General features: G+C 40.0%; 2 protein-coding genes across 4 annotated transcripts; one reads left to right on the forward strand and one right to left on the reverse strand.

Moving 5' to 3' along the window:
- Window positions 1-306: 306 nt before the first annotated feature.
- Window positions 307-3,634, forward strand: LOC111603059 (protein henna). Its single transcript, XM_023320518.2, has 5 exons — window positions 307-463; window positions 1,967-2,639; window positions 2,780-3,042; window positions 3,104-3,333; window positions 3,396-3,634. The coding sequence occupies exons 1-5, from the start codon at window positions 434-436 to the stop codon at window positions 3,556-3,558; spliced, it is 1,359 nt and encodes a 452-aa protein (XP_023176286.1). The 5' UTR covers window positions 307-433; the 3' UTR covers window positions 3,559-3,634.
- Window positions 3,635-4,319: 685 nt separating this feature from the next.
- On the reverse strand, window positions 4,320-18,278 carry LOC111603064 (circadian locomoter output cycles protein kaput). Of its 3 annotated transcripts, none has more exons than XM_030225990.1 (8): window positions 18,185-18,278; window positions 11,302-11,634; window positions 8,001-8,149; window positions 7,757-7,938; window positions 7,475-7,691; window positions 7,065-7,415; window positions 6,416-7,002; window positions 4,757-6,349 (listed from the first exon to the last, which is right to left on the reverse strand). In XM_030225990.1, the coding sequence occupies exons 2-8, from the start codon at window positions 11,337-11,339 to the stop codon at window positions 4,757-4,759; spliced, it is 3,117 nt and encodes a 1,038-aa protein (XP_030081850.1). In that variant the 5' UTR covers window positions 11,340-11,634; window positions 18,185-18,278. The 3 variants fall into 3 exon arrangements, with proteins under 3 accessions (XP_030081849.1, XP_030081850.1, XP_030081848.1); XM_030225988.1 differs by having other exon boundaries at window positions 8,001-8,161; XM_030225989.1 differs by lacking the exon at window positions 18,185-18,278 and having other exon boundaries at window positions 4,320-6,349; window positions 8,001-8,161; window positions 11,302-11,339.
- Window positions 18,279-19,992: the final 1,714 nt, after the last annotated feature.

Here is a 19,992-nt window from a genome sequence, read left to right on the forward strand (position 1 = left end):
CACAAGCAGCGCACATACTAAGATAAGAATAATGTTCATACTTACGCACCCATATAGACAACTCAACGATCTATATGAAGACGCCAGCTGAGCTGATAACCCTACGAGTGCGATAGATTGACTCTACGAAGTGGATGCTGTTCTGTTCTGTTCTGATCTCCGATCGCCGGCCGCCGATCGCCGATCGCCGATCGCCCGCTCCGTACTCAGTTTTGGTTGTTATTGTTGATGTTATTGCTGACAGAGATTAGCTACTGGCGAGTCTATAAAAGCGCCTGAATAGCTCAAAAGCCAAATCAGTTTTAACTCGTGTGTTTTACGGTGCGTTTGCATCTGTTTCGTTTAATTTCAATTCGTTTCGTTTCGGTTCGTTTGGTTTCGTTTCGTTTCGCTTCTTAGCAAAAAAGTCTTTTTGTCGATCGAGTCGCAGAAAATGTATCAACGACAAGTTTCCTTCGATAAGGTTCGTACACTACGCCATTCCCATACTATATATAGACTATAAAAAAGTGAAAATCATTTCGATTTAAATCGTAAACAATTAGTTGACGTAAAGTGTTAAAATTGAAGAATATTAATTTTAATTGAATTATCAAGATTCACATTTGTCTCAGCTATATTGTGGATGATGCTAATCTCTCTGGAATCATAAAAAATCCGGGTTCCAGTGGTTGCCTTTGTCAAAGACTTCAAGACTTCTAGTTTTTAACTCTGAACTAATTTCTACTACTACTTAATAAGAGTAACTAAGCATATATATTGGTATACTTGTGTATTATATAACTATATAAAGATGTTTTTTTAAACCAGCTTTTATAGAAATTTAAATTCTAAAAAAAACTTTTATGAATATTTATAAATATTTGAGAGAATAATTATAAGTTTATGAAGATTTTTAGAACTAGTTTCTGTAGAATATGCAAATGAGAAAAACAAATGATTTTTAATGAATATATATACATATCTGTATATATATATGTGTGTGGGCGTGCTTACAAAAGGACAACAAAAATTGTGTTTTAAATTTCACAAGCTAAAATCTAATTTGATTGAAATTTGCTTGTCATCGCGTTGTTCTACATAGATAATTATACGAGTCTTTAGAACTATGAACTGTGGAACCTTAAACACGCTTTCAATTTTATGAATATATATAATTCATAAAAAAGTCTTTTGATATATGCCACAGAAGGATTTAGATAGCCAAAAGAGGGTAACATTGAATATTTTTGGTCTATATAAGTTTGTTAAAAATTCAACAAGATAAAATTTAGAAGCTAACATTTGCATAGCTGTTTACAGTTAGATTGTATTCTTAATTAATATATAATAATTAGAGTACATAGTTTTTTTCTGCTTGAAGATAAGCCTCCTGATCTCAAAATTAATTTTCGCTGCCAATTTCAAAGCCAAAATCAATGCTATGCAAACCTCTAAAATGTAGATTAAAGTCTTAGACTTTGAGAATTGACATCTCTAAAGCAGACTTAAAAGCAAGAGTTGTGTCTCAGCTTAGCTTAGCTATATATAAATATCTATATAGATAGACCCTCAATAAAACCTAGTTGTAGGCTTTGGCCCTGCAGCGGTGCATTGCGGTTAGAGTGGAAACCTTCGATATGCATCGAGCAGATCTCGGTTAGTTGTTAACCTTTGTAACCTGAGCAACGCTCAGCAGGCATCAAATTCAGTATTCAAAATACAAAATACAAAATACAAAATGCAATGAAATAAAATTTCCCTGACGCTAATATCTGTTTGCAATGCCCAAGACGCAAAACCACTTGACAATTTATATGAAAACAGAAATCTATAATGTAGAACATTAGCTCTGATTGATTGATGGACACTTCTGCTGATGCCTAACTGATAGCTTAGTCAGACTATTATGCAAGGCGATTAGCATACGAATTGATAAGCGCTCGTATTAACTGCTTCGATTTTGTTGCTGGGTTTTTTTTTATAGCCCACGCGCATTGAGGACTCGGCGTATATAGCGGAGGGCGTGGACATGCAGGAGGCTAGGAACACCTGTCTGCTCTTCTCGCCCAAGGACTCGTCGCTTGCCAGCGGAGCCTTGGCCAATACCCTGGCCATCTTCAAGAAGCACGACATCAATTTGCTGCACATCGAATCGCGCTCGTCGCTCCGTGTGCCCGGCTACGAGTTCTTTGTGGAGTGCGACGGCAAGTCGGGTGCGCTGGGCAAAGCCATTGAGGATGTCAAGGAGCAGTGCAGCTACTTCAATATAATCTCGCGTGATTACAAGGACAATGCCACGGCTGTGCCTTGGTTTCCACGGCGTATACGCGATCTGGATCGCTTCGCCAATCAGATCTTGAGCTACGGCGCCGAGCTGGATGCCGATCATCCCGGCTTCACAGATCCCGAGTACCGCAAGCGGCGCAAATACTTCGCGGACATCGCCTACAACTACAAGCACGGCGAGCAGCTGCCCCATGTGGACTATACGAAGGAGGAGATCGAGACCTGGGGCATCATCTTTCGCAATCTGACCAAGTTGTACAAGACGCACGCCTGCCGCGAATACAATCACGTCTTTCCCCTGCTCGTCGACAATTGCGGCTTTCGCGAGGATAACATACCCCAGCTGGAGGATGTGTCCAACTTTTTGAGGGGTAAGCCGAAGCGGGTGGGGATCTAGTTCTAGCTCGAGTGCTGGAGTTATCTCCTAGTCATACACAGCCGACTACTACTACTACTCTTACTCTTACCTGTTAGATTTATATTCAAGTTTCTCATGATTTCTATTTGCCAGACTGCACGGGTTTCACTCTGCGCCCAGTGGCTGGCCTGCTCAGCTCTCGCGATTTCCTCGCCGGCCTGGCCTTCCGCGTCTTCCACTCCACGCAGTACATTCGGCATCCCAGCAAGCCCATGTACACACCCGAGCCGGACGTCTGCCACGAGCTGCTGGGTCATGTGCCGCTCTTCGCTGATCCAGCCTTTGCCCAGTTCTGTCAGGAAATTGGCTTGGCTTCTCTGGGCGCACCCGATGACTACATTGAGAAGCTATCCACGGTAAGTTGCCCCCTCTCTCACTCTCTCTCTCTCTCTTTCATTTGCTTAAATTTGCCTACAGATCTTCTGGTTCACAGTGGAGTATGGCATGTGCCGTCAAGAGGGCGAGCTGAAGGCTTTCGGTGCTGGTCTGCTCTCTTCCTATGGCGAGCTGGAGTATTGCCTGACAGACAAGCCGCAGCTGAAAGACTTTGAGCCGGAAGTGACGGGCATTACCAAATATCCCATTACACAATTCCAGCCGCTTTACTACGTGGCCGACAGCTTCGAGAACGCCAAAGAGAAGACCATGTGAGTAGCTGCAACATTTTAGATTAATTCAGAATTTTTCTCAAATCTCAATTTGCTTTTAGTAAATTCGCCAACTCCATTCCGCGTCCCTTCGGAGTGCGCTACAATGCCTACACACAGAGCGTGGAGGTGCTCGACTCCAAGCCCCAAATCTCCAACCTGATGAACAATATCAATGCCGAGTTCCAAATACTGCAGAATGCGATTGTCAAGCTGCGCGTTTGAGCGACGCCATATATCCATAAGAAACCCCCCACTTTCTCCCTATATATATATATACGTGTATACTACTCTATGAAAATATATTAAATACTCTGCTTTTTCACCTCTTGTTTATTACAACACACGTGTTTTAATTAACGATCTAGTTATTTACAGGAATTATAAAATACATTTATATACAAGGTTTCGCTTAGGCATGTACAGGTAGTACTTAGAGCTATATATAACTAGCTAAAAGATAGATCGTATATGATTTAAGCTCTCTGCATTTCGGCACTTCATCAGCTCTCATTGAATGTGAATGTGAATCTGATTTAGCAAGATATTCAGAACTAACGAATAAAAAACAATAACTGAAACAGAATTTAATACAGATGTCTCTCTCTTTTTCTATATATATGTATATAACAAAACTTCGAGCTGTCAAATTAGAATAGAAAAACAACAACAACAACACAAAAGAAACAGTCGAATGTTTTTTTTAATATTTGAATATGTTCACAGCAAATAATTCAGTTGCAATCTCAACCTGAGTTTTGGACTTAAGAACTAGTTATATCTTTAGCTTAAATCGAAGCACAGTCTTTAAAAATAATATATATATGTGTGTGTGTGTATAAGATATATATATATATATATATAACTGAATGATATGGTTTTTGTAAGGTTTCTTTTGTTTTAGTTGCTTTTGACTAAATGTACATGGAAATGTGTGTCTGTGTGTGTGTGTGTGTGGTATGCCTTTATATATATATATATATATATATATATATATATTTATGTATGTCTATATTTATGAGAGATCCCTTGTGTGCGCCACTGGCACTTACTGGTTTAATTGCAAACGTTGGGCTATTCTTAAAACAAGTCGAATTTTCGCTAGACTAAAACTAAAATTGATTTTTGAGAACTTGAGCCCAGAGTAGACATAATATTTAGCTTAGCTATAGCTAGAGTGAATTAAGCATTAGAGCAATACTCAGTCTGTTGAGATCTACAACTAGTTGTGGCTATTGTCTATGTACGATAAAGAGAGAGCCATGTGCCGTAGGACTTAGAAACGATTTTTACAATACGAATTACAGCTATATACATATATAGATATATATATATGTGTGTGTGTGTGTGTGTGTGTGTGTGTCTATGGCTAAGTTTAAGGAATTTCAGTTGGTCAGTTCAAGTCAGGCCACGCCCACTTTCACTATTGACTATTGTTCGCTGTGTGCGGCGAGCTGAACAGATTTTGCGTTTGCTCCTGCGAGATTTGATAAGGCAAAATCTCTAAATCATTTGCCAGCTGACTTTGACTCGTGCTGCCAAAAGGATTTGCGGCAAAGAAGTTTTGCGGCGGTTGCTGCGGCTGCTGCTGTTGCTGTGGCTGCAACAGTTGCGGCTGCGCTGCTGGCTGTGGCTGCAACAGCTGCTGCTGCTGCTGCTGCTGCTGCTGATTGCTGCTGCTGCCGCGCATCAGCTTGTTGTCCTCGCTGTGCGACTCGGAGCCATCGTCGCTGATGCCCATGTGAAAGTTGAGCGAGGCGCCCGACTCGGTGGCCATTTGCATATAGGAAAGCAGCGAGTCCTCATTTGTGTTCTCAGGAGCATTCGAGTTGTTGTTGTTGTTGTTGTTAGTGTTGCTGTTGCTGCTGTTGCCATTATTGTTGTTGTTGTTGTTGCTGCTGCTGTTGGCAGCAGTGTTGCTGTTGGCATTGTTGGCATTGTTGTTGCCGCTGCTGCTGTTGAGCTGATTCAGCGACTGCAACGGCGACAGATTGAGAAAGGCATCAATGTCCTCCATATCCTCGCGCGACAACATGCTGCTCTGCTGCTGCTGCTGATGGCTGTGCTGCTGCAGCTGCAATTGTTGCTGCTGTTGGCTTTGACTCTGTTGCAGCTGCAACTGTTGCTGACTCTGCTGCTGCTGTTGCTGCTGCTGCTGCTGCTGCTGCTGCTGCTGACTCTGCTGCAGGCTGTGATTGTGCTGCTGCTGATTGTGCAGATTCTGTTGCTGCTGCATCATCATCTGTTGGTCCTGCTGATTGAGCATCTGCTCTGAGTTCAGGGCAAAGCCGTATTGATTGAATTGGGGCTCGACAGCGTTGCTGCCGCTGAAGTTGAAGTTGCGCTGCACGTGGGCGCCGGCAGTGCTGCCCTCGGCTGCAGCGGCGGCTACGGCCATGTTGCTGGCAGCAAAGCCCATGGGCATCATGGGCTGCAGATAGGTGTAGCGCGCGAGCAACAGCTGCTCGGAGACGATGCGCAGCTCGTTCTGCTGCTGCATGATCAGCTTCTGCAGCTCGTCGTGCTTGCGCTGCAGCTGATCCTGCAGTTGGCTCTGCGTGGAGGTCATGACCACTGCGCCCGGCAGCAGCTCCGATTGCGCCTGCATCGGCAGCGGCGACAGCACAGGCGCCACCGGAAACGGCGCCATCACTGGCTGCATGGGTATGGCAGCCAGGTACTGCGGCGGCTCCAGGAAGCTGGGCGCCACCAGCTGCGGACTGGTGAGTGGATAGCTGGACTGAGGAAACTGGCAGGCATTGCTCGTGACAATCTGCGTGGCTGCCAGAGGCATGGGCAAGATTTTGGGCGCACCAACGCCCTGCTGCAGCTGCAACTGTTGCTGATGCAAATGATGTTGGGTGAGCTGTTGATGCTGCAGCTGCTGCTGCTGAGAGTGCGAATTTTGCTGCTGCTGCTGCTGTTGCTGCTGTTGCTGCTGCTGCTGCTGCTGCTGCTGCTGTTGTTGCTGCTGCTGCTGCTGATGATGATGATGCGAGCGCAGGCGTTGACTTTGCTGTGAAGACAGAGAAGCCAGCGATAGAGAGAGAACCTATCAAACAGGGCCAATCCAAGAGCTTACCGAACTGACGTGCGTCATCAGCGACTGCCGGCTGATCACAGAATCTGCGGACATCGAAGTGGAGTCCGACTCGTTGCCTCTATTGTAGAAGTAGCACTTGCGCTTGGCCTTCGGCGAGATGCCAGTGGAGCTGATGTTGCCATAGCTGGAGGCAGGGCGCGAGGTCTTCACCGAGTTCAGCTGGCAGGTGCTTGCAGCGGGCGCCGCACCCGTCGACCACATGGGCGAGGAGTCCACCGTGGGCGATGTGGCAGCAGCCACCTCGTTGCTCAGATTGGCCAGCGTATTGCCCAGCAGCGTGCTGTCCAGATTCTGATTGCTCAGCTCGAAGTCGCGCAGCGTCGTCGTAGCCGAGGCGCATTTGCTGCTGCTCGAGGAGGTTAGGGCTTTGCTCGGCTTCTGTCGCTCCTTGTGGTTCTGCTTGATTACCTCCGCATGGCTGACCACCTTGTGCGTGCACACGACATAGTCCGGCTTCGAGTTGTACTGGTGGTAGCTCACATAGTAGTCCGTCTGCAGCCAAATCCATTGCTGGCCCTTGGTCAGGAAGCGGTAATAGCAGGACTTGCCCTCGCCCGTCTGGCGCACTAAGCGGAGTAGAGTTAACGATTAGAGTTACATTTGAATGCCGAGTCTTGCCTTGGCTTACACTCTTCGTGGCAGGCCACAATGCTGTCCAGGTCGTCGAAGTGATAGTAGTCGTAGCCCGAGGTGCCCAGCACCTCGAATGGCATGTAGCCTATGATGGGCGGCGCTCGATGGTCGAGAAAGAGAAACTTCCATTCCATGCTGTGCTTCGAGGTGAACTCGTTGCTGGTGGGATCGATGATGCTCATTTCGCGTATCAGCTGCGGCGTCTGTATGCGGCCCGTGCCCACAAAGACCAACTTCTTGTCCACCTCGACGCCCAGATTCTGCTGCAAGATGCGCGGCAGCGACTGCTGATTGCTGTTGCTCTGGCTGTCCGAGCTGGCGTTGGCATTGGTGCTGGTATCGTTGCCTACGGAAAAGATCTTAGTTTAAGTAACTCCGCTCGCGCTGCACGGCTCGACTACCTACGAAAATAGCCCACAAACTTGACCAGCTCATAGGAATTGGCATCAACTTTCTCTAAGCCGCCGCGCTTCAGGTGCGTGTAGAAGGTAATTTGATTGCTGGCACTGATGTCCGTCTGGCGGGGCTCGATGACAGGCGTGGGATTCAAGAAGATGTTCAGCAGGGCCTCGTGATCCGTTTCATAGGCCAGATCATAGATGCTCATGTTGTATAGGTCGTGCTGTGCAGACAGAGAGAAATGCCATATGAATACGTGAATCGTTGCCTTTGAGTGGCGCCACCTACCGGCAAGTAGCCCAGCTGCGAGGTAATACTTTCTGACGCATAGAATATGGAGCCCAGACTGCTAAACACCATCATGAAGCCATCCAAAGACTCCAGCATCAGGTGCGTGAACTCATCGTTTGTGAGAAACGTCGGCTTCCATTCCGGCTGTATCTCAAAGACCTTCGATCGGTCGGTCGCCTCTGCAGAGACCAGAGAGAGATCATAGAATTGAATCGCCGCTAGACTAGCGCTAGGCACTTACCATTGTGATTCTTTAGGAATGCAATTGTGGATTTGAGCACCGTTGATTTGTCCATTTTGCGATTCGATGTGGTTATCAATGCACTCAGATCATTCACCAGCGAATTGAACTGATCCCGACGCTTCTTCTCGCTCAAATTCCTGGACTTTCTGCAAAGAAGACTTCGGGTTAACCAAAGAAAATGATGATCAAATCATTTGTATATGGTAAGAGCACAAAAGAGTGAGGCTTATGGAGATTAGCTGAAGTGTAAGAGGTCTTTTATGTGTAGCCAACCCCCAACACACACGCACACACACACAGAGAACAGCTGCTCACCTTTGGCCCACGTGTGTGCTGCGCTTGATGCTTTGTCTGGCGTTTATTAGACAAATCCGCCCACATGCTCTCACATACATGCTTAGGCAATTGATGTGAGAGTGGGTGGGGTGGTTTGGGTGGCTTGGGTTTTGGTTGCGTGGCCGAGACTGAGACTGTGGGCGGGGTTTTTTTCAGTTCTATTGTCGCTTTGCATTCGTTGCGCTAGAGCAAACATTTTTGGGCTTCGAGTTTTGCATTTGACATTTGCGTGTCAATAAAATGAAACGCATACAGAGCAATTTATAGAGAACGCCAAGAGAGACAGAGAGAGAAGGAGTGTATGACAGAGATAGCCAACTACCTAGTTGTTTATGTCAATTCCTGGAATTGGGACTCATTGAGAAAGAGAAGGCGAGCGAAAAAAACATAATAACTCATACCACATGATACGGTAGTTGCCTTGGCTTAGCCACTTCTTCTTCATTCTGCTACTTTATTAAACGGATTTAGATACAATTTGCTTTTTTATCGAAACGGACTGAGGTTGATGCATCAGCCAATCAGAAAATAGTAAACTTGTTAGCTAAAGATACATAAATATGTGTATTATATCCAACTATAATACTGTATGTCTATGTAAGTGAATATATACGTTTATCTACAGAAATATATCTGTCAAAAATATATCACATCTACCTATCTATCTCTATATCTATAATTTGTCAGACCTATATCTATATATCTATTTTTATATATTATAACTTCTATCTATTATTTATGAATTCATTTATATATATTATTTATTCTCCTTTCAGCCAGCACTACTATTTCTATGAAAATCCGCTAACGAACTAATGAATTCTAAAAAAAATAAAAGGGATTATTTCGTAATTCTATTCTTTGTATTCTACTCTAAGCAAAAAATAGGCAGTTTTGTATTTTCCATCGGAAAAAGTGTCTTTTTATTCGGTTAATGTGTTAATAAGGTGAGCACTACTATTTTTTTTAACAAAATTGTACATATATCTAAATATTAGATATATATATATATATATAAACATATATCTTACACCTAAAAATATAGTTTTTAAACTGAAAACTAGTATATATAATATCTGATATATCCATACTTCCTTGTCACGCAATTTCTTAACTATAAATGCAGTCGAAAGACCTTTCCTGCATCAAGTTATATGCTGCACAGTGGAATATATCTATATCCTTAGTTATTTATTCTTATTATTCTCTATATACATATATACCGTTATTTTTGTCTGCCTGCATCTCCCTCTTTCTCTTCCTTTCCCTCTGGAGTTACTAATTTGATATTGTAATACAAACTCAGCGCGTTTACATATTATGCAATGTCCCAGACAGAAATGGAAAAACAATTATTATTAAATATAATTATATTATATATATATAGCTACATATATATAGAGAGAAATACAGAAACAATTCGGTGAATGTCCAAAAAACAAATTACGCTCAAATTTCAGTTAATTGAAGTTCGGAATTGGACTTCACTCTGCTTTTGATTAAAGGTGTCTATTACCTGGCCACAAATTTAGCCAAGTAAGCCCGTTTTGTCTTTCTTTTTCCCGTTGCAAATGGGCCAAAAGGGTGGGCAAGAGGAGGCAGTTGCTCGATTATGACATAGCAAACAAGCAAATGAATTAACACACATTTTTGACTGATTTTGCTGAAGTTTCATTAAAGCTAAACAAATTACAAAAAAAAAAAAAAAAAAATATATATATATATATATATATATATATATATATATATATATATATTTATATATATATATATATATATATATATATAAATATATATTATATATGCATACATATATTCAACTATATACCTATATCCCTCAATTTATCTATGCTATTTGTTAGCTGTAATCTCAATTTCTCTCAGAGGTCTCACTCATTTCTTTCTATCTCTCTTCCTCTCTCTCTTTATTTCGCGCTCTCTCTTCCACAATAATTATAATAAATTAAAGCTGCCTTAACAATAGTCAATTAAAACCAAATTCTTCTTGTATTTAAAACTTCTCTAATATTTCAAGAAATAACTTTGATACTACATAAAAGACTAAATGTTGTTTATCTAATATATACATAGGTATATATAACTTTCTTCCATCTTTTACCCAACTTTAAGTCTTGTCTATAAGTCCTGTTGCTGCTCTAATGCTATCTCTACCTATTTATACTTTTACAATCAGATTTCTTTATAAAATATATGCATTAACTGATATGGATTATTATCCATATTTCATATAAAAATAATCATTCATCCAAACCAAAGTTTTTGCATGTTAAACTTGTCAAATTTATACAAATATTGATTGCTTTCTTAGTTCCTATCATAATCAAAGCTCTAGTTAACTATATTTTATACATATATATTATCTGTATATATATATTTATAGATGTATATAAAGTACATAATTTCTTAAGTAAATAACATTAAATATATATTTAGACAGCATCGCTTACTAAAGTCTTTTAGCATAGAATTCTTTTGGTACTTTCTCGAAACATCTTTAAGAATTCAAGATATCTTAAGTAATCAATCTGTGCCTAAAGTAGAACTGATAAATCTTAGTTAATCAGTAAATTCTAAATAGAATCGCTTGAGCCTGAGTTTTTTCTAAAGAATATTCAAGTTTGTTCTTAAAAAATATCTAAATTAAAGCAGAATCGAGGTTCCATATTTGCCATAAGCACAATCAGTTACTAATGAAGCTTTCACTTAAAGCTTCCACTCAAAACTTTAAAGCTTCCAAAGAGCATTCAAGTTGTTGCGTTATACAAATTTATACAACTTATTCCCACTTGATTCTATTCTATTTCGTTGTTCTTTTCCCTCAGTTGTTGTTGCTGTTTTGTCTACGTCTTCAAATCATAACTGTCAATTGCAGCGCGCCCCACCCACTGCAGTGGCTTGATGTATTATATGTGTATATGTTTTTTATATATTTTTTGCTCACCTTTTCGTGTCATCCTTATCGTCGCTTTCGTCGTCCATTTTCGTATTTATTAGGTAATCCACGTCCAGATTGCTGATAAATATTTTATTTTTTGTTTTTTTTTTTATTAATTTAAGTTAACAAAAGAAGGAAAAAACAAACACCTTTGCACTAAAACTTTGTTCAGCCCACAATTTAATTTTTTACATAGTTATTTCTTTGAATTTTTGAAATTTCTTATATTTTTAATTTGATTTTTATGCTTAGGTCACATTCACACGGCAGCTGAGTTCCATTTGTTTAAATATTTGACACATATTGTGTTTTTTCTTGCTTCCAGTTAGTTTTGAGCTGCTGATAATTTAAAATAAATTTTAAGAAAATTTTCAATTTATTGAATTTTTTATTACTTTTTTTAAGAAATATTTTTTAATGCGCTGAATTTCGCGTACCGTCAGCAACAAGTGCAGTTAAACATCTGCTGCTGGCCTTTCAATATACATTAGCTGTCGACAATGCGCACACACACACACAGATACACACGCACACACACGTACACCCACATACATCGGGCATTGTTCATGGCTTTATGCCGTTGGCAGCAGCCGCATCATCCTTCGTCAAGAAGCTGCCGTTGCTGCTGCAGTTACGTAACTCTCTGCTGCGCCTGCGCATGTGTTCAGCACCGAGTGCCCTGTGCCCAACTAGCAGCGGCCCAGCGCCAATCAGTGCAGCCGTAGCCGATGCTGCACTTTGCAACCCCTAAAAAGTATGCTACGTTATTTTGCGCCTGTTACTAAATGCGACAGCAAATGCCATAACAACTTTCCAAATGAATTCAGCTTTTTTTCTCTATATAGACAGACTACATATATGTGTGTGTGCCTGTGTGTGTGTGCCTGTGTGTGTAGCAGCTGCTAACCAAATGCCAACCAATTGGCTGCGCTTGCCTCTGCCTCACACACGTATTGCATAATCGCGCGTGTGTATGAGTGCGCGTGTCTGCGTGTGTGTGTGTGTGTGGGTGTGACACTACATTTTCAAGCACTTGATATGTATATATATATATCGAATGCTAATGGTTTAAGTCTAGTGCTCGCGCTTTTTAACATCCATAACAGAACAATCGTTTGCTTAATTGCAAAGTTTGCTGGGGCTTCGAGTTGATTTGTTTTGCAGCAAAACTTTCACTGCTGCCGCACAAGTTGTGTGTGGGCCAAAAGAAAATGTCAAAGAAAAGGTGTTGCTGTTGCGAAGTCTTTTTGCATTTGCCAGGCTTGCCTGCATTGCCTTAATTAAAAGCGTTGCCAGCAAACGGCTTTAAACATGCTGAAAACAAGCGGCTTAAAACGCACGCACACACAGACACACATGTGTGTATGTGTGTGTTGGTTACTGCTGCTGCTGCTGCTGTTTAATTAATCCGTTTAGCCATTTGTCCGGCGAAGCATTTAACGAATCATAATTTCCCACATGTATTCAACAGTTGCAGCACAACAAACATTTTAAATACACATCAAAGTCAAAAGCGCCGACAGCCTTTGCCCACCTCCAGCTGGGCGACAGGTGAGTTCTTGTTGTTGCAAGTGTTGCTGGTTAACCCTAAGTAGCTATCGCTGCTGCTGCTGCTGCTGCTGTTGCTGTTCTAGCAACTGGTTGGGTTCAGCTTACGTGCTGTGGTTTTGCCCAGCTTTAAAAAAAGCACAAAATTGCTGCCGCTGATAATTGCCAACGTGTTGTTTAATGGCTCGAATTGCAATTAGTGCGGTTTGCTGCCTGCCAATAGCCAACAGACTACGAGACCGGCTGAGACCGAGACAGCGGGATTGGCGAGAAAAGAGAAAGGTAGAGTGGGTGGGAGGCTGGTGCAGAGGTCAAGATGGTTAAAGCTCAAATTAAACAACAATGTAGACAAGTGATTGGTATGACTTACTGATCTAGTTTGAAGAAAAAATAGAAGAACAGAATAGAGAGAGAGAGAGAGAGAGAGAGTGAGAGAGAAAGAAGTGAAGACAAAGCATTAAGAGAGAGAAAGAGAGAGAGGGAGCGAGAGCTGCAAAAATGAACAAAAAGATCTGACGGAGACAGAGACAGACAGATATAAAAAGAGGGTCAGACAATATGAAAAGAGTGAGACAGACGAAGGAAAAGTGAAAGAGAAGGACAGAATAGAAAGAGAGAAATATTCAGTTAGAGATAGAGATAAAAGTAGAGTGTGAGGGAGAGAGATAGAAGATAAGAAGTGACAGACAAAGACATAAGAGAAAGAGAGATGAATACAGATATAATGACAAAGATATGCAGTAGAATAGATAACGGAACAAGAGAAAAAGAGAGGGAGCGAGACCCCAATGGAACTACAATAAAAGAAAGAGAGCCACAGAGTGAAGTGTAGAGATTAAGATAAAGACAAAAAGTGGATTAGATAAGACTGAAAGATAACTCAAAAGAGAGAGAAATGAAGAAGGAAAAGTGACAGAAAAAGAGAAAGGCTGAGAAAGACAGAGATAAGGATATAAAGTACATTAGATATAACTGAGTGAGAGAGAGAGCTGAAGAAAAAAGGCATCAGAAAAAGGCAAATTGAAAGGCAAATGAAGGATGAAAGAGAGAAAAAAAGAATACCATATTATATAGAAAGAGTTAGAAGGAGTATAGCAATTCAAGTCAGAGAGAAAGATATAGATGAAGTGATTGGGAAAGAGAGAGAAAAAAAAGGCTGCTACAACATCTAATATATCCAGATCTAGAGCTCTAGAGCAACGCTCGAGCTGAATTTAATGTCATTTAGCATTAGAAGCTGAACAACCAATATATAGATACATTCATATGCACATATACTCAATTAGGTAATGTACATATAGAAAAAACTTAGCTATAAATAGAATAAATCTAATGCAGAAGCTATTTAGATTTCATTCGCCTTCACCTTAACAAGACAATTGCATAATAAATCTAGCCGAATGCAGAGCTTAAGTTAAACAAAACAAATAGCTCGAAGAGCTTGCGACAACTGCACAACTCCCATCCTCAACCCCTACACCTGCACACATTCAATCATTAAACAACATTTTGTTGTTCTTATTCTATGCTCATTTGGCATTGATAAACGTTTTGTATTTGTTTTTGTTGTTGCTTTTGCCTCTTTTGCAATGCGGAAGCAGAAAGCTTGCAAAGCCGGTTGCCAACTGCAGCCGCAAGATCGTTGACTGACCTACTCATGTTAGAAAGCTCTCTATTTGCCAAGCAGCGCTCTCCGCTCTCATACTTCTGCATAAGAACGCGCGCTCTCTCCCTCTCCCGCTGTCAGTCGCTTTGCACGCGTGCTCTGCCTGCCTCTCTCGCGCGCTCACACGCTAGCAGCTAACGTCATTTGATTGCATTTCTAAAGCTTCGCTCAGTGCGCAAATTATCGCATAGTTGCTCTGCCTCAGTATTAGTATACATATATATGTATGTGTGTATCTGTGTGCTTGCTTGTGACAGTGTTTGATTTCTTTGTCAGTGAACTTGAGCTTTTGCTGGCTACGCTAATTGCATTGCGATTACAGCATACTGTAACTGTATGTGTCAATGTGTCTGTGTGCATGTGTGTGAGTGTTTGTGCATGTTGTGTATGATAATACCGCCCTGCCAGCACCCACAGTACTTTTGCAGTGTTTTGTTTTGCTGCGTTCCGCCTTTTTTCCAAAGCTTTGCGACTTTTGTAATATTTTTTGTTTCACTCGCACACACACACATATATATGTATACAGTTACAAGCTGGTTCTCTCTTCCTCTCTCTCTCTCTCTCACTATACATCTCAATTGTCTATGCTCTTCTCCTTGTTGCAGTTGTTGTTGTTTTAAACTTGACTTAATTAAATTTTTCCTATTTTTTATTTTTATCTTTTGCCAATTGTCTGTCATTCATTGATTTGCTAGTTTTCTATATACACACATACATACCGTATATCTATATATATATTATTTTTTCTTTTCCTTTTACGCTTTGTTTCTAATAAAGTTTTAGCACTAGTTAGGCCTAGGCTTGAGCCTGAGGCTTTTCATTTCATGCACACGCTGATCTCTGCTCGTTCAGATAATTTCCATGCAAAGCTGCTTTGCCGACTTATAGACATGTCTGGTTATAGTATATACTATATATTATAAACTATTGTAATTATTCGTCTGGTTCTCATAGTTAATCGATCTTCATCTTGAGGCACTTCATCTCCACTTTTGATGCGGATGCGTTGCAGCTCGAGTACTTTTGGCTTAAAAGGCATTCACTTTAGGTTTTTTTGTTTATAAACTTGGCTTTGTTTTAAGTCATCATTTATAATAGCTTTATAATGATTGTTAATAATTACATTATGAATTTTCAAACTTTAATTGGTTTGAATATTTTTATATTTATTGGAATTTTTGTCTATATTTAATTTATTTATTTAATGATATAAGTTTGATATTTTTAATTCAATTTTGGTATATTTATGTATTTAATATATAATTTTTAAATATACATAAATTGTTAAGTTCGTTTTTATTATTTATTTTTTCTATATTAATGACTAAATATTTTCTAACACTTTTTTTTAACTTTATGACGCATTGAGCCAGTTGGCCATTAGTTAAAAATGGCTAAAGGCCTTTCGAGTGTTTTTTTACTTATTATATTATATATTTCTGATATTTATTTGGAGTAAAATACTTTTAAAGACTTCGCATACATCTTAATGGATGTTGATCAATATTGATTAAGAGCTATCAGAATAATTGAAGCCTGTTTGATCACTGCAGTCAAATTGTATTTTAATGCTATGTAATGAACATAGTTAATCATATATTCACGATTTAATTAGAGGAGTGGAGCTGACTGCATGCCATCTCGCTCGCCCTCTAGTAGTAAATAGTTGTAACATATTTGTTTATTATTTGCGGGTTGTCAATTGAAATGATTTTACGCTGGCATTTTAGCTGCTTGGCGCATGATCATACACACACACATACACACTCAGGCTCACCAATGCAGAATGCACACGCGCACTCACACAGTGAAGCGCGCGAGGTAAAACACACTCACACGCACACACACACACACACACAGAGTCAGTCACTCACTCACAGAGACAGTCGACTCAAACGCTGACGATGACGTTTCAAAATAATAAAACTAAAGACGCTGCTCAAGCCCTCGCAAAGAACCAAACCCCAAACCCCAACCCACTCAACCCCCTCTCTCTCTCTCTCACCAAAAACAAATAAAAACGCAGCTCCAAAAACCGCAAACGTGTCGCCTCAATCCCATCAAACTAAACGACTTTGACACTGTATTCAATTTATAATGAAAATAGAAATAAAAATATAAATAAAAAATTGTATATATAAATATAAATAAGTAGGTTCTCATATTATTTAATTTAAAAAATTAAATGAAATATGAAACCTTTTTCTTTCTTTATTTAATTAATTAATTAATTTAATGATTTTCAACAATTTTATATTAATTTTTCATCCACAAAAAAATTAAATATAAAATAAAATAAATTGTAAGAAAGTCTTTAAAATTAATTTGTGGGAAAACAAAAGAGATAAAAGTAAAAAGTAAATTTATTATGTTTCTTGCATGAAAATCCTTTTATTATTAAGTGTATAACTTTTACACTGTTGCAAAAGTGTTAATTTAAAAAAATCAAAAAATGGATTTATAAAAAATTCTTTAAAAGGCTGACAAGTTGCTCTGTTTTTACAGACAACACAATAAACCACAGATAAAAATATATTAACTATTTAAAAAACTATTTCAATTCATCTAATTCATTATAACTTTTTCTTTTCGAGTTCTTGTCTCACAAAAAAAGTAAAGAAAAGTTGCAGAAAATAAAGACACAAAATTAAAAAAAAAAAATATAAAATTAAAATATAAAAAAATAAATATTTTCAAATTCAAAGTTTGTACAAATTTTTCTTTATTTTAAATAAATAGAAGCCAAGTCAAAAGAGACCAAAAAATCGCAAGCTTTCTTTAAGTGCATGCCTCTGGCCAGTGTTGCATAACGTTTTATTAGTGTTTCCTCAACATTTGTTTGTCCAGTTGCGTTTTACGCCGTTCGCTTTGAGCCGCCATTTAGCGCGCTCTCTGCTTTGGGCACGGCATGTGCCAAACACTTTTGGTTGAATGCACTTTTGATTAGTTCTCATTGAATTCTCTGTGATTCTCTCTCTTTCTCTGCTGATTCCCCCAAACAGTTAAGTTCCTTATACTATAGAAACCATTTTTTATTATTTATTTTTTATTATTGTTTAAACTTTCGTGTTTCACTTTAAGTATTTTCTTCTGTATATTCACTTATTTTTTTTTTGTTAAATTTTTAGTGCTCGTTTTGTTTAGATTTTTTTATTTACTACTGTCAAATAACTTTATTTACTTTTTTAGATTTAATATATTCATGCATTTTTTTGTTGATTCAGCTTTTTTATTTTGAGCATTTCAAGATTACATAATAATAAATATTTTTGTTTACTTTGCTTAAAGCTGAACAGCACAGCTTGTGGAACTTTATTTATATTTTACTTCATATTTATTTTATAATTATTTTCAGCAAATTTTCTTGTTTTGATTTTTATTTAAGCTTAAATTTTTTGTTACACTTTTTTGATTTTTGAAATTTGAGCAAACACCAAAAACGCGCGCAGGAAGAAGCCGAACACAGCGACACACACACACTGCAAACACCTTAGCCAGGTGAGAAGAAAACGTATATACGATCGAGTTACAGCTGTTAAGTCCGTTAGGCGATAGAGCGAAAGCAATGCTAAACGAGTTAGAGTGCAGATATTTATCCACAAACATGCACAGATCTATATATATATATATATATATATGTAGAGAGAGGGATATATAGCCAAGTATGTGTAGTACGTTTAGGCCCTCGCTGTGGCGCCTCTGAACCGTGTGCGAACGAATGGAGTGAGAGAGAGACGCGCGTTGTTGGGGCTCGTTGTCGCTGCGCGTGTCAAAATCTAACTGAAAGAAAAAGGCCCCAAAAACCGCTGGCGACACGAGAATTGCAATTTCTAAGCTGAAACGCGCTCACAAACAAAAACCCAAAACACAACAACAACAAGCTGACGCGCGCGCGCATGTGTGAGAGTGTGTGTGTGTGTGTGTGTGTGTGTGGATAAGCGTCGAGCGAGCACAAAATGCAGCGAAATGCAACCGAATGAGCGCAGACCGAGCGAACAACAAGAATGAAACGCTCTCAGCACACACACACACACACTGAGACACTCTCGCACACACACACATACAGAGACGCATTCGCTTCATTTAGCCGGCACTCGCTGCTGGCGCACGGTACGTATACGCGATGTGCGCGCACGTTCTCTGCCTGCGCGCTGACATTTGCGAGCGTGTCGGCCCGGCTATTATTTAATATTACAACAACTCTCTCTCCCCTCTCTCCACCCCTCCCTCTCTCCGTCTCTCTCCCCCTTTCTCAGCAAGCACGATCGTCGACTGCGCTTTATCTCTGACATTTACAGCTGCTTTGGCAGTTATCAGCCAGGCGCAGGGTCGCCTCAACTGCAAATGCTTGGGGCAAGGACGCATGCCCCTGGGCTTGTGGCATGCCACCACAGATAAGACTACAGACGCCTTCATTCAACGTTTCTCTAACTCCCGCTTTACTGGCGCAGTTCAAGGTCCGTCGGATCTTGTCGCCGATCTTGGCGTAGGTTAAGGCAAGCGACAGCCTCTAATTATCATGAGCTGCAGCTGGCATTAGCAGACTAATCATACCCTTTGACTGCGCAACAGACGCCGAGCACAAATGTGCTCAATAAACGTGCAGCCACTCAACTTATAATTAGAATTCAATTTAGTTAAAGTGGAAACTAATTATTATAGATTTATTCTTATTTATAAGAGAAATTACGGGGAAAATATTGCCTATGTACAAAAGTTTCTATGGGGGGAAAGCCCTAAATACAGATCTTACAGATCATAAAGAAGAAGAAAAGAGAGAGGGAGAGAGAGAGGGAGTGGAAGAAAGAGCGAGAGAGTGAAAGAGAATTAGAAGTCAAAAGCCAAAAGTCAACTGTCTTTAGTGAGCTACAAATTTAGAGACAGAGAAGAAGATAAAGAGAGGAAGAGCAAGAAAGAAAGAGATAGGGAGGAAGAGGGGAGAATGGAAAGAGAAAAGGGAAATAGAAAGGAAGGTGAGGGAATTGTAAAGAGGGAGAGAAGGAAATACAGAAAAGAGACAGAGAGAGAGAGAGCGTGTGTCAGATAGAGACAGAAAGACAGAGGCAAACAAAGAGAGGAAGAAGAAAAGAGTGAGCCAGAGATAGAAAAAAGAAAGCGTGGTATAGGAAGACAAAGAGAGCGTGAGAGAGGGAGAAGAGAATCAGAAGACATAAGAGAAAATGACAAAGAGAGTCTCTGGGACTCTCCAGAATAGGAAAAGCGAGGGGAGGGAGGGAGTCAAAAGCAGCACCAGATAAAGAGAGAGAAAGAGAAAGATGAGAGAGTATGACTTAATAATAGACAGAGACAGAGACAGAGATAGAAATGGCAGGCGAGTGGGAAGTAAAATAATAACTAAGCAAAGTAGTAGAGGAAAAGAAGAAATTTTGATGAGTTCTTCAACTTAAACTATTCTATCCATCTATCTAGATCTATAACTCTTTCCTTTCCCGAATATTGAAAAGCTGAAATATCGCAATTGA

Source organism: Drosophila hydei, unplaced genomic scaffold (assembly GCF_003285905.1).
Source record: "Drosophila hydei strain 15085-1641.00,03,60 unplaced genomic scaffold, DhydRS2 tig00000001-arrow-pilon, whole genome shotgun sequence".
In the NCBI taxonomy this organism is placed as follows: Eukaryota; Metazoa; Arthropoda; class Insecta; order Diptera; family Drosophilidae; genus Drosophila; species Drosophila hydei.

Coding starts and splice junctions, on each gene's coding strand:
- LOC111603059 (XM_023320518.2), top strand. CDS start 434: ATGTATCAACGACAAGTTTCCTTCGATAAG. Junction 464..1,966: donor GACAAGTTTCCTTCGATAAG/GTTCGTACACTA, acceptor TTTTTTTTATAG/CCCACGCGCATTGAGGACTC. Junction 3,043..3,103: donor ACATTGAGAAGCTATCCACG/GTAAGTTGCCCC, acceptor ATTTGCCTACAG/ATCTTCTGGTTCACAGTGGA.
- LOC111603064 (XM_030225989.1), bottom strand. CDS start 11,339: ATGGACGACGAAAGCGACGATAAGGATGACACGAAAAG. Junction 7,416..7,474: donor CAAGTTTGTGGGCTATTTTC/GTAGGTAGTCGA, acceptor TCTTTTCCGTAG/GCAACGATACCAGCACCAAT. Junction 7,003..7,064: donor TGTGGCCTGCCACGAAGAGT/GTAAGCCAAGGC, acceptor TACTCCGCTTAG/TGCGCCAGACGGGCGAGGGC.